The following is a 14,266-nucleotide window of genomic DNA, read 5'->3' on the forward strand; positions in this document are numbered from 1 at the left end:
ATCAAAAAAGTTCACTGGATAATTCTCAAGATATATGACGTCACAGTGAAGTGGTTAACGTTAGACGTTCCGCATGCGAGGTCTCATTTAAGCGGTCGTACTATAGCTCCAAGTCTTGCAGATCTTCGCCTCGTCTGCCACAGTGCGCCGCCAAGTTTGCTTGGAGGCCAGATACCTCATGCAAGAGTATAGGGTGTACTCGCCTACAGGTCAGTGTGAACTTCACAGATCACAGAAACTAAAGGGAGATGTAAAAAGGGGGCGGGGCCAGTGTCGCAGCAATATGCCCAAAACAGAACACATTGCACTCGCCTACAGGTCAGTACGCATGACAACTCGAGTCTTGACTTGGTCCTATGTCCCCTAGATGGGGCAGAGGGCGTCCACAACAGTCCTCCATCGCGTTCGGTCTTGAGCTTCGCGTTTGATCTCGCTCCAAATCTTGCCGATCTTCTTCGCCTCATCTGTCCTCGTCGTCCCATTGAAAAACAGTTCTAAATCCGTATTCACAAAGGTCATTTTGATAGAACGATTATTCGTTAGGATCGCAACTGAGGGTTTTGTTGTCGTTGAAGTTTTGTTACGTGAATAAGGCCACAGTTCGCATGTCAACTCGAGTCTGAAGGGAGACAAAAGCCGGTCAGTCTATCGCCCTCGCTAGCCGCCTCGCTCTCCCAGCTGACGTCATCTTCCACCGCGCACTTAGCTGCGCAGACGCGGACCTTGGAGGCTGTGCAGCACGAGGCTGTTGGCTTCGGGGCTTCACTACGAAGTGCGCTGGACAGGCACCAGCAGTTAGAAGCCAGATACCTCATGCAGGAGTACAGGGTCTACTCGCCTACAGGTCAGTGTAGATTCTACAGATCACAGGAACTAAAGGGAAATATAAAAAGGGGGCGGGGCCAGTGTCGCAGCAATATGCCCAAAACAGAACACATTGCACTCGCCTACAGGTCAGTACGCATGTCAACTCGAGTCTTGACTTGGTCCTATGTCCCCTAGATGGGGCAGAGGGCGTCCACAACAGTCCTCCATCGCGTTCGGTCTTGAGCTTCGCGTTTGATCTCGCTCCAAGTCTTGTCGATCTTCTTCGCCTCGTCTGTCCTCGCCGTCCCATTGAAAAACAGTTCTAAATCCGTATTCACAAAGGTCATTTTGATAGAACGATTACTCAATAGGATCGCAACTCAGCGATTTGTTGTCATTGAAATTTTGTTACGTCGTCCCATTGAAAAACAGTTCTAAATCCGTATTCACAAGGGTCGTTTTGATAGAACGATTACTCGATAGGATCGCAACTCAGGGTTTTTTTGTCGTTGAAGTTTTGTTACGTGAATAAGGCTACAGTTCGCATGTCGACTCGAGTCTGAAGGGAGACAAAAGCCGGTCAGTCTATCGCCCTCGCTAGCCATCTCGCTCTCTCAGTTGACGTCATCTTCCACCGCGCACTTAGCTGCGCAGACGCGGACCTTGGAGGCTGTGCAGCACGAGGCTGTTGGCTTCGGGTCCTCGCTACGAAGCGCGCTGGACAGGCACCAGCAGTTAGAAGCCAGATACCTCATGCAGGAGTATAGGGTGTACTCGCCTACAGGTCAGTACGCATGTCAACTCGAGTCTTGACTTACTTGACTTAGGCCCAGAACAGACGGTGAAACGCAACTGCAACGAAACTGCAACTGCTAGTTACTTTTGAGTTGCATCTAAGTTTCTGCCATAGCGCCCGTTGAGAGGACCACACATGACGCGACCAGTTTGAAACTTTCAGTTTCAGTTTCATTCATCAGAATCATCTTCTGATGATTTGCAGTTGCAGTTTCGTTGCAGTTGCGTTTCACCGTCTGTTCTGGGCCTTAAGGCCCTATGTCCCCTAGATGGGGCAGAGGGCGTCCACAACAGTCCTCCATCGCGTTCGGTCTTAAACTTCGCGTTTGATCTCGCACCAAGTCTTGCCGATCTTCTTCGCCTCGTCTGCCACAGTGCGCCGCCAAGTTTGCTTGGAGGCCAGATACCTCATGCAGGAGTATAGGGTCTACTCGCCTACAGGTTAGTGTGAACTCCACAGATCACAGAAACTAAAGGGAGATGTAAAAAGGGGGCGTGGCCGGTGTTGTAGCAATATGCCCAAAACAGAACACATTGCACTCGCCTACAGGTCAGTACGCATGTCAACTCGAGTCTTGACTTGGTCCTATGTCCCCTAGATGGGGCAGAGGGCGTCCACAACAGTCCTCCATCGCGTTCGGTCTTGAGCGTCGCGTTTGATCTCGCTCCAAGTCTTGCCGATCTTCTTCGCCTCGTCTGTCCTCGTCGTCCCATTGAAAAACAGTTCTAAATTCGTATTCACAAAGGTCATTTTGATAGAACGATTACTCGATAGGATCGCAACTCAGCGATTTGTTGTCATTGAAGTTTTGTTACGTCGTCTCATTGAAAAACAGTTCTAAATCCGTATTCACAAGGGTCATTTTGATAGAACGATTACTCGATAGGATCGCAATCGCAAGTCAGTGTATTGTTGTCGTTGAAGTTTTGTTACGTGAATAAGGCTACAGTTCGCATGTCAACTCGAGTCTGAAGGGAGACAAAATCCGGTCAGTCTATCGCCTTCGCCTAGCTATCTCGCTCTCCCAGCTGACGTCATCTTCCACCGCGCACTTAGCTGCGCAAACGCGGACCTTGGAGGCTGTGCAGCACGAGGCTGTTGGCTTCGGGGCTTCACTACGAAGTGTGCTGGACAGGCACCAGCAGCTCGAGGCCAGATACCTCATGCAGGAGTACAGGGTCTACTCGCCCACAGGTCAGTAAGGTCAACTTCAGTCTGAAGGGAGACATAAGGCGGTCAGTCTATTATGGGAGTGGTCCGATCGCCGACGATGAACGAGAAACGAGTAGAACTAGAAACTATAAACGAGGTGACGATCAGCGGGAAGCGAGTGTGTAGTTTCGATAGTTTTATCGTCGGGCTAAGCGAGTGTGCGAGTGCGACGAGCGATTAATCGCTGAACGAGTATCGCTGAGCGAGTTTAATTATGAAAGCTCGTCGCTCAGCGACAAAACTAGTAAAACGAGTCGTCGCCGGCAGTGAGAACAGTCAACGATTAATTATTTGTATATGTATCTCTTTTGTTCACACGGAATGGATATCTTTCGTACGTTTCTTGAGTGAGAAAATAGCCGATAGTTAGTCGTTTACTCGCCGGCGGTGGGACCACTACCTATCGCCCTCGCTACCCACTTTGCTATCCCAGCTGACGTCATCTTCCACCGCGCACTTGGCTGCGCAGACGCGGACCTTGGAGGCTGTGCAGCACGAGGCTGTTGGCTTCGGGTCCTCGCTACGAAGTGTGCTGGACAGGCACCAGCAGTTGGAGGCCAGATACCTCATGCAGGAGTACAGGGTGTACTCGCCCACAGGTCAGTAAGGTCAACTTGAGTCTGAAGGGAGACAAAAGGCGGTCAGTCTATTATGGGAGTGGTCAGACCGCCGACGATGAACGAGAATCGAGTAGAACTAGAAACTATAAACTAGTTGACGATCAGCGGGAAGCGAGTGTGTAGTTTCGATAGTTTTATCGTCAAGCTAAGCGAGTGTGCGAGTGCGACGAGCGATTATTCGCGCCGCATTGTAAAGAAATGATCAAGCGAGCGAGCATCGCTGAACGAGTCTATTTATGAAAGCTCGTCGCTCAGCGACAAAACTAGTAAAACGAGTCGTCGCCGGCAGTGAGAACAGTCAGCGTTTAACTATTTGTATATGCATCTCTTTTGTTCACACGGAATGGATATCTTTCGTACGTTTCTTGAGCGAGAAAATAGCCGATAGTTAGTCGTATACTCGCCGGCGGTGGGACCACTACCTATCGCCCTCGCTAGCCACCTCGCTCTCCCAGCTGACGTCATCTTCCACCGCGCACTTGGCTGCGCAGACGCGGACCTTGGAGGCTGTGCAGCACGAGGCTGTTGGCTTCGGGTCCTCGCTACGAAGTGCGCTGGACAGGCACCAGCAGCTTGAGGCCAGATACCTCATGCAGGAGTATAGGGTCTACTCGCCTACAGGTCAGTGTAGACTCAACATATCACAGTAACTAAAGGGAAATATAAAAAGGGGGCGGGGCCAGTGTCGCAGCAATATGCCCAAAACAGAACACATTGCACTCGCCTACAGGTCAGACCGCATGACAACTCGAGTCTTGACTTGGACCTATGTCCCCTAGATGGGGCAGAGGGCGTCCACAACAGTCCTCCATCGCGTTCGTCTTGAACTTCGCGTTTGATATCGCTCTAAGTCTTGCCGATCTTTTTCGCCTCGTCTGCCACAGTGCGCCGCCAAGTTTGCTTGGGGCGACCACGTTTGACAACTCGAGTCTGAAGGGAGTCAAAAGACGGTCAGTCTATCGCCTTCGCCTAGCTATCTCGCTGTCCCAGCTGACGTCATCTTCCACCGCGCACTTGGCTGCGCAGACGCGGACCTTGGAGGCTGTGCAGCACGAGGCTGTTGGCTTCGGGGCTTCACTACGAAGTTCGCTGGACAGGCACCAGCAGTTAGAAGCCAGATACCTCATGCAGGAGTATAGGGTGTACTCGCCTACAGGTCAGTACGCATGTCAACTCGATTCTTGACTTACTTGACTTAGGCCCAGAACAGACGGTGAAACGCAACTGCAACGAAACTGCAACTGCTAGTTACTTTTGAGTTGCATCTAAGTTTCTGCCATAGCGCCCGTTGAGAGACCACACATGACGCGACCAGTTTGAAACTTTCAGTTTCAGTTTCATTCATCAGAATCATCAGAAAGTTGCAGTTTCGTTGCAGTTGCGTTTCACCGTCTGTTCTGGGCCTTAAGGCCCTATGTCCCCTAGATGGGGCAGAGAGCGTCCACAACAGTCCTCCATCGCGTTCGGTCTTGAACTTCGCGTTTGATCTCGCTCCAAGTCTTGCCGATCTTCTTCGCCTCGTCTGTCCTCGTCGTCCCATTGAAAAACAGTTTTAAATCCGTATTCACAAGGGTCATTTTGATAGAACGATTACTCGATAGGATCGCAATCGCAAGTCAGTGTATTGTTGTCATTGAAGTTTTATTACGTCGTCCCATTGAAAAACAGTTCTAAATCCGTATTCACAAGGGTCATTTTGATAGAACGATTACTCGATAGGATCGCAAATCAGGGTTTTTTTGTCGTTGAAGTTTTGTTACGTGAATAAGGCTACAGTTCGCATGTCAACTCGAGTCTGAAGGGCGTCAAAAGCCGGTCAGTCTATCGCCCTCGCTAGCCATCTCGCTCTCCCAGCTGACGTCATCTTCCACCGCGCACTTAGCTGCGCAGACGCGGACCTTGGAGGCTGTTGGTTTCGGGGCTTCACTACGAAGCGCGCTGGACAGGCACCAGCAGTTAGAGGCCAGATACCTCATGCAGGATTACAGGGTGTACTCGCCTACAGGTCAGTGTAGACTCTACAGATCACAGTAACTAAAGGGAAATATAAAAAGGGGGCGGGGCCAGTGTCGCAGCAATATGCCCAAAACAGAACATATTACTCACTGATAACAGCAGCGACGTCATAATGTAAACAGTTTACATTGCTTGCGTAATACTAAAAGTTATTCAAACGTTGAGTACTGATACCGCAGTGGATAATGAGCACATTCAAACTATAAAAATACATTCATTCGAACGTCATTGTGTATGTACTGGTGCTGTACGTACATTATTTGCAACTTGGTATGCAAACGAAAAATCGCACTGTATGCAATGTGTGCATGACACACACTTCGCGACGTATTGTTTTTATTTTGATTACTTTGTGTGTGTGAATTTCTAATGCGACACTGTGTTTCGAACTCAGCGTATTAGCACAGAATAATAATAAGTACTACGTACAGAAGTTTTACTTCGCGAAGGTATTTAAAAAAAATGTATGCTCAATGTCATTACCAATATGGTGTAATTTAGCCTGTCTCAAGAGTCAAGCACCATTTTGTTGACAAACGTCAGTGATCGGCACTGCGCCGAAGCTATAGGGCTGACTTCGGTAAAATGATGTGACGTGAGGTGCCAAACTGCGGAAAATGGCGGAGGAAATACATGATTTAGCATGAATTATCATGAATAATATTAACTACTTATTTACCTCTCAGTGTCTTGAGGCAACTTAAAAAAGTACATTCTGTGTTTTTATTATTATTTAGGCAGTTAAATACTGCACAGTATTTAGTACACCACTTTCTTTATTTTCTTCCATCATACACAAGAATACGTTCACTCGTATGTGAGGCCTTGTCGAATAGTATCCTGTAGGTGGGCCATCGTGCGTGTTTTTTGTTTTCGATGTAAACTCGCCGAGATGAACAGGCCTGGTATTAGTTCGAATCTCTAGATCTCTATAGTAAACTCCAACACTCGTAGAATCGACGGTTTAGAATTAGCAATAGGCAGGGCATATAGCACGCAGAACTGATATCCGATGAGGCAATATTCTGGAATAGAAGCCACGTATCGGCAAGTGTAGCGTAGATATCATCCCGCAAGGACAGATGATCGCAGGAAGCCATGGAAATCATTGGGGGAGACCTATGTTTAGCGTTGGATGTCCTGTGGCTGAAACGATGATGATGAAAAAAAAACTCAAAAAACCAGTAATTGAAATCCTCCTCGCGAATCGAAAGTCTTCGGTGTCATTACAGATTTTTTTGAAATAAGTAGAACTTTAAATCATCATCATTTCAGCCATAGGACGTCCACTGCTGAACATAGGCCTCCCCCAATGCTTTCCACGTTGATCGATTGGTAGCGGCCTGCGTCCAGCGCTTCCCTGCTACCTTTACGATGTCGTCGGTCCATCTTGTAGGTGGACGTCCCACGCTGCGTTTTCCGGTACGCGGCCTCCATTCCAGAACCTTGCTGCCCCATCGGCCGTCAGTTCTGCGTACTATATGCCCTGCCCATTGCCACTTCACACACATTGAACTTTAAATACTATAATTATTTATTTTGGTCTTCCGCAGGCAAGACCCCATCTCGCACGGAGTACAAATACCCGCGCGCGCTGAGCGCCACGTCTCCACACGAGCGGATCCTGGCGCGCTTCCGAGCGATGCGGGAAAACGTCAACGAGGAGGTACGTTGGTTATGTGTACAGACGACGGCACATCAAGTTGTAGTGTTGGCCTAGGGGAACATTCAAGTATTACGTAACGCAATTTTTGCAGATTTTAGACTCCCCCTTCCCCCCTTGTAACGCACCGTAACGTTTTTCTGTAGACATGTAGAGGCTCCTTAAGAGCATATGACGATTTGTAAGAATTATTTATTAGTCTAAACAAATAAAGAAATTTTGACTTTGACTTTGACTTCTAAACGTTACGTAACACTCAAGGGACCATTTAACAGATGGATAGCGATTAATCCCAACTTAACAGTTTTATAGCCATAAAAGTTGGCTCAAGCGTAACTACCTATTTTTTGAAGAAGTGACTCTGGATCCTTCTAAAGACACATTTTTGGGGTAAAAACCTTTCCTTTAATGAAATTAAGTTTAGAACTAGGCTTTTAAATGGTGCCAATATTGGTGGGAAGTGGGGATGCGTTTGAAAACTTTGAAAGTGCTTGTCGCGGGAGGTGCGATTTATTTGATGTCGAGTGTATAAACGAAAAGGTTTGCCAACTTGCGAGAACAAAATAATGAAAAATTACGACCAGACTATAATACAATCGAAGGATTCCCCGTAAAACGTAAACGAAAAGGGTTGCCAATTTGGGAGTTTTAATTCCCTAAATTTTTATTAAAAAAAAAAACAATGTTACGTAACGTCTTTTAAGAAAGTCCCCTCCCGCCCCTGTAACGCATCGTAACGTTTTACGAGACCCCCCTCCCCCCCAAATTGCGTTACGTAATACTTGAATGCTCCCTATGCGCAGACCACCGACTTTTTGTCGGCCAATAGTTGAGTCGGGCTGTTAATCATTATGGATATGTATGAAAAAGCGCACATTACATGGGCCGATTCTTCATACAAGTTAAAATCGGGTTCGACTATTAACCCATTTAGCCCTACCGTACCCTATGTGGTACGGTATCTTTTTGAAAATATTTCGAAGTACCAAACTGTTGTTAATTTGTAAAAATGATTGTGACGGTAAGCTTAAAGTGATTATTTTACATAAAAATATTTTAAAATATGTTTTAACAAGTGGTTTCGGAAATATTTATGAAATTCCTCGACAGAAAACCAAAAAAATATTTACAATGTATTTTAGAAGGTATAATTTCTTATTACTCATGGTAAATTATATTATTTATCAATTTTATTTTAAAAATAGAGTACAATAGATATCATGACTACAAAAAAAATATTATTCCGATTATTTTTATACGGTTTATTCCAGTCTAAAATAGGTGTACCGTATAAGGTACAGTAGGTCTATGCATGAGCAAATCATGCTAAAACATATAATTAATATTTATTATTTTTATTTGTTTTAGGCTATTGATGCTTCACTATATTGCCACAACTCATGAAAAATTTGATAATTTCAGCAAACATAAAGCAGTCTTGGTATTTTTCTACTGCTGTCTTATCAGATGACCGCTAATGATGATCAGATTGACGAAGATTTAGGCGATAAAGATATTGTCAATGTAAATAATAACCCTCAGAGTTTTCTTCGATGGATTTGCTAAATTTCCATCATCGTGTTGCTAAATGCGATTATGGATAGCACTAAACGTAACAAATCAGAAGAAGCCAGGTCTTCTTCAGCTATCCTCACTAACTTAGGAGAAGTTAGGAAAAAAGAACCAAATGTGGTTAGTATCACAGAAAACGTCTTACAAGATATGCCAAGTGTGATACTAGTGATCATGTGATTTTATTTTTATTTTATATCATACAAAAATAATTAAAAATCTTCTTTGAACAACGACTATGTTTTGCTTGCTTATAGACCTACTGTACCCTATATGGTACGGGCTCCCCACGGCCCCCTATTTATGGATTATTTTTTTAAATATTTTTTTCACGATTTTTAGGCTTCCCTTTGTAAGTTTTTGCTGAAAAAACGATATTTATTTACAAAAATAATTATCGATCTAAATGGGTTAAGAGCTTTATGTAACAAAAATATAGGCTGATGTGCTGTCGAATACACATTTACTAGTCTACCACAGTATTTGTTGTACTAAACATTTAGTCACAATTTATGTAATGCAAAGCTTAGAAGTGTGAATGTATTTCATAATTCAAGGTAATACCAGGCCTGTTCATCTCCGCGAGTTTACATCGAAAACAAAACACGCACGATGGCCCACCTACAGGATACTATTCGACAAGGCCTCACATACGAGCGAACATTGACTCACGCACGCGTATTCTTGTGTATGATGGAAGAAAATAAAGAAAATGGTGTACTAAATACTGTGCAGTATTTAACTGCCTAAATAATAATAAAAACACAGAATGTACTTTTTTAAGTTGCTTAAGTTCAAGACACTGAGAGGTAAATAAGTAGTTATTAATATTATTAATGATAATTCATGCTAAATCATGTATTTCCTCCGCCATTTTCCGAAGTTTGGCACCTCACGTCACATCATTTTACCGAAGTCAGCCCTATAGCTTCGGCGCAGTGCCGATCACTGACGTTTGTTAACAAAATGGTGCTTGACTCTTGAGACAGGCTAAATTACACCATATTGTTAATGACATTGAGCATACACTTTTTAAATACCTTCGCGAAGTAAAACTTCTGTACGTAGTACTTATTATTATTCTGTGGTAATACAGGATAAGTACATTTTGGCCAAGTTTACGTATCATCGTACTTTCGTCAAGTAGTTCATAACACCCAAAGTGATTAAAAAGTTGATAATACAATCTTATTCCAATCGTAACAAAGACGTGTTGCGAACTTTTTGGCTACTTTGGGTGTCAACTATTTAACGCTGACTGTACAGTAATCGGAACGATAACGAACCGGAAAGCTGTTATTTAATTATCATTATCATGTTCATGTTATTGTCATCATTTCGTTTCACGACAAAACTACATCAAATTTTAACGTATAAGCTATAGCAATTAATCGTTTGACGCAGGAATGCGTAGTAATAGAGTCGGCGGAGGCGAGCGACGCCGAATCCTCAGCATCAGAGGACTCGGGCGCGGTGTTCGCAGCGCCTTCGCCAACGGAGCACGCGCCTATTGTCAAGTGCACTTCTGAGACAGACATCTATGTTAGGAGGGTGAGTTATGCTCCATCAAATTCAAATACTTTATTCAGTACATAAACCCTTTCCAGGGCACTTATACACGTCCCAAATATAGCTTGCCCTACCTCCATTTCGGGACAACATATTATATGAGCTGGTGCCCAAGCCAAGAAGTGGCGGAAGAACTCACGTGCACACACACACACACTACACATACACACACACACACACACACACATACACACACACACACACACACACAGGTCCTTTAGTTTATGTAGGAGAACACGTATCGGCAAGCGCAGCTTGGAACGTCCACCCACAAGGTAACCTTAAAAGGCTGCAGGAAGGCACTGGATGCAGGTCAAATGTACATCCGAGACATATCTATGTGAGAAGGGTGAGTCATCATCGTCAGTCCATAGTATCCACTGTAAAACACGTACCGGCAAATGAAACGTCTTCGCTCCTACGCCTTAGGCATGGTAGCGAGTGACGCCGAATCCTCAGCATCGGAGGACTCGGGCGCGGTATTCGCAGCGCCTTCGCCACCGGAGCACGCGCCTATTGTCAAGTGCACTTCTGAGACTGACATCTATGTTAGGAGGGTGAGTTATGCTCCGTCCTTATCAGAGGTGGAATTGTGTAAAGCAATCGTTATCATGTGACAGTTCATAACGTACGATTATTCTGTCAAACGCTGTTTAACTGACTTTATCGTACGTTATGAACTGTCAAATGATTACGATTGCTTTACACAATTCCACCTCTGGTCCTTCACGCCCTGATCGCATTAGTCGAGTGACGATTAATTTAATTAATAGGTTGCTAAAAACGTGTCTGAACACCAAAAATGTAGTCGAGTAAGTTACTTTTACTGCTCACAGCAGTAGAACACGTGCTGCCTATGTTTAGCTGTGGACGTACTTTGACTGAAATGATGATGTATGATTTTTATCAGAGGCAAATTGAGGATTTTACCTGCACTCCCAATGCTGTTGGCCAGAATAGCTGGTCTCATATTCGCATATTTCTCCCTACACTCATGAAGCAATAACATAAATGTTATGGCGTCAGACTAAATATGAATGTCTCTCTCGCTGAGAATGTATCTCTTTCTCTCTAAACTCCACAATAATGTGTAAACAAATATGTCTTTCTACAGAAACAACAAGAGCAGCAAGGCAAAGAGAACGCAGACCGCTCGATGCAGTACAAGAAGCCTTCCAAACTACCCGCACCTGCTTCTCATAAGAAACCCTTAGTAGACCGCAACGCGACGCGCGACTGATGCCACTTGTGAGTTTGTGTACTTCATGTATTTTCGTTTCTATAGCAATGATTTATATTTCATACTCGCTGTGTCCGCGACTTCGTACGTGTGATTAAATTTTCCAATTATCCGCGCAATTTTCTTATATTTTTCTTTCATAAGAACCTTCCTCTGACAAATAAATAAATTCCCTGGTTTTCCTAAATAGATAAACAAACAACAGAAAAGAATTAGCAAAATCGGTCCAGACGTTAACGCGTGATGCCGTGACCAATGAAAATAGGAATATTTTTTTTATCATCCATCAATTAACATTTCTTTAGGCAACAACAGCCCAGCGGTGTTATAGGTATAGTTTTCAACTCAGTCAGTACCTGAGGTATAGTTCCAAAATACTGAACTGTCCTATCCATGACATTGACAGTGGGGCGCCACCGTCAATACCGGATCGCTGGTTCTGATTTTTGCCATGTTGGAAACCATAATAGTTGAACGATGGTAGCGCCCCCTGTCATTGAGTTTGGTGGGACAGTTCAGCGTGGGTCATCTATATAGGAGCGGCGCGGGACGGGTGACATTGACAAATTATGACGTGACAGAGCATATTAATCTGAAAGAGATCTGAGGTGGAATTGTGTAAAGCAATCGCAATCATTTCACAGTTCATAACGTACGATAAAGTCAGTTAAACAAAGCGTTTGACAGAATAATCGTACGTTATGAACTGTCAAATGATAACGATTGCTTTACACAATTCCACCTCAGATGTCGTTCGCTTACGTTTGGCATTACAAAAACATCCTCACTAGCCGCTCTCATACCTTAGGCACTGACTGAGTTGGCTGGTTTTAGAGTCACGCTGACCGTCGGCGCTGACAGCCGAAATGTATGAAGCGTCGGCGCCGAGCGATCAGCGTCACTCAGGAGCGCTCCCTTCAATTACATACATATTGATCTGTCAGCGCCGACGATCAGCGAGCGGTCAGCGCTTCTAAACCACCTTAAGAGTTAGACCTATAGTAAATATATTTATCGATAAAATCACGACCATGACCCAGCAGAATTGTAATTTGAAATGACTTAAAAGCCCAATCACCTCCATTAGATTTATTTGAAGCGGGGCTTCAAAAGTTGACAACAGAATTTGTGTATTCGACGCAGTTATCTCATTTGAAAGTTTATGGGATGAATGTTGCTATTTCATGTAAAAAGTACTGAACGGATTTTGATGAAACTTTACAGTATTATAGTCATCAGAACTACATACAAATAGGCTATAATTGATAACTAATATAATCAAGTTAATTGGCTAATTTACAACGATAGGTCGTACTTTCTGTGACAAGCATGGTATGTCATGCAGGCGATTAGTAGCTAAAGCCCGGTCGCCGAGCACGTAGAATTTCGTCCAATGACCCCAAGCTTCAACTGATGAATGAGAAATACAATTCATACAAAGGACATGAAAGTAAATGAAGTACATTAAACTTAGTTTCAATTGTCTAAAATATATTAAATCTTATACTGTCTTTTATTAGCTATACGAGAATGATGTCAAATTGTTGATACAGGCTACGACTGTATTTTAGGTATATTGTAATTTTTTACTATAGTATAGTATTATCGAATAATTAGAATTATGATTTTGGTTAAAATATTATACTTTTATACTGTCGTACAAAAAGTTAAGTTAGATTATGTGCATATTTGATAATTGTATGTTTTTATATCACAAACTAAAATATTGTTTAGCTTCTTAGATTATTATTATATTATACATTTAGGATAGTCTAATTTTTATCTGCATATCGTGGTCAGTTCAACATTAACTACCGCAAAAACTATCAATTTTAAGACATTCGTCAGCAAAAATTATGGTTTTGCAACAACTTATTGAATATTTAGTAAAATCTTCCAATTTTCTATTATTTTTATCAAAAAAGTATTTCAGTCTGTCTTCGTGACTACTTTCAATAGTATTTCTGTATGTATCTTTGAATGTTTCTCTTTATTATTAAGGTATGAATATAATCTATCTTTACTTTAGATTTATATTGTGTATTTGATATACGTTTCTGAATAAAATAATTATTCGTAATCCAATTTTTTATTTTAGGTATAAATTAAAACCAGAAATAAATTTTATTATTTATTAGCAAGAGGACTTATCAATAAATGTTATCTACACACAAACATACTGATGATATGTCGACTTATGTACTGACGACTATTTTTATGTAAAGTGACAGTAGTTTTGTGTGTAATAACAAGGTAATTTTTTACTTGATGGGTTTTGTATTAGCGTGGTTTTATTATAAACTAATAAACAGAACTCATCAAGTAAATAAAGAATGCTTTTCGAGTTATTTGGCACTTTTATCATTTCGTTATTAATTTAATTTGTAGCATTTGGTTCACTATTAATATAGTAAGTAAACTCACGTTGATTCTAGCATTGTAGATTATATTTTGTAAGTACATTTTAACTGTTAATTTGTCTAAAATGTACCTGATAAGTTATCAGGAAGTTTGTCCAATTCCAACTATATTAAATAGGACTTAAAACTTGATTCTGCATAAAACTAACAAAAAACTCAAATAACAGAAAATGTAGAATTATTTTGACTTTGTATAAAATTGCCAAAAGACTCGAATAGCTTACAAAATGTAGAACTATTTACACCTCTCCTCGGAGAGAACGTAGCATCCTAACTAGAGTTCATACCTCGACTTATGGCTCGAAACTCAATACTAACACCATAGCCTTGCGTCTAAATACATAAATAACT

General features: G+C 42.6%; 2 protein-coding genes across 2 annotated transcripts in view; both read left to right on the forward strand.

Annotated features, from left to right (window-relative positions):
- The window catches only part of LOC135081825 (kinesin-like protein Klp61F), a 35,183-nt gene extending 32,378 nt beyond the window's left edge, over positions 1-2,805 (forward strand). Inside the window, exons 22-25 of the mRNA XM_063976604.1 lie at positions 662-844; positions 1,409-1,591; positions 1,978-2,043; positions 2,615-2,805. Coding sequence (XP_063832674.1) covers positions 662-844; positions 1,409-1,591; positions 1,978-2,043; positions 2,615-2,805 — 623 coding nt within the window. The remainder of the gene's footprint in view (positions 1-661; positions 845-1,408; positions 1,592-1,977; positions 2,044-2,614) is intronic.
- LOC135081824 (kinesin-like protein Klp61F) overlaps positions 1-13,575 on the forward strand; it is a 45,803-nt gene extending 32,228 nt beyond the window's left edge. Inside the window, exons 25-27 of the mRNA XM_063976602.1 lie at positions 7,005-7,117; positions 10,091-10,237; positions 11,370-13,575. Of these exons, the coding sequence (XP_063832672.1) occupies positions 7,005-7,117; positions 10,091-10,237; positions 11,370-11,495 (386 nt within the window). The 3' untranslated portion in view covers positions 11,496-13,575. The remainder of the gene's footprint in view (positions 1-7,004; positions 7,118-10,090; positions 10,238-11,369) is intronic.
- Positions 13,576-14,266: the final 691 nt, after the last annotated feature.

Source organism: Ostrinia nubilalis, chromosome 20 (assembly GCF_963855985.1).
Source record: "Ostrinia nubilalis chromosome 20, ilOstNubi1.1, whole genome shotgun sequence".
In the NCBI taxonomy this organism is placed as follows: Eukaryota; Metazoa; Arthropoda; class Insecta; order Lepidoptera; family Crambidae; genus Ostrinia; species Ostrinia nubilalis.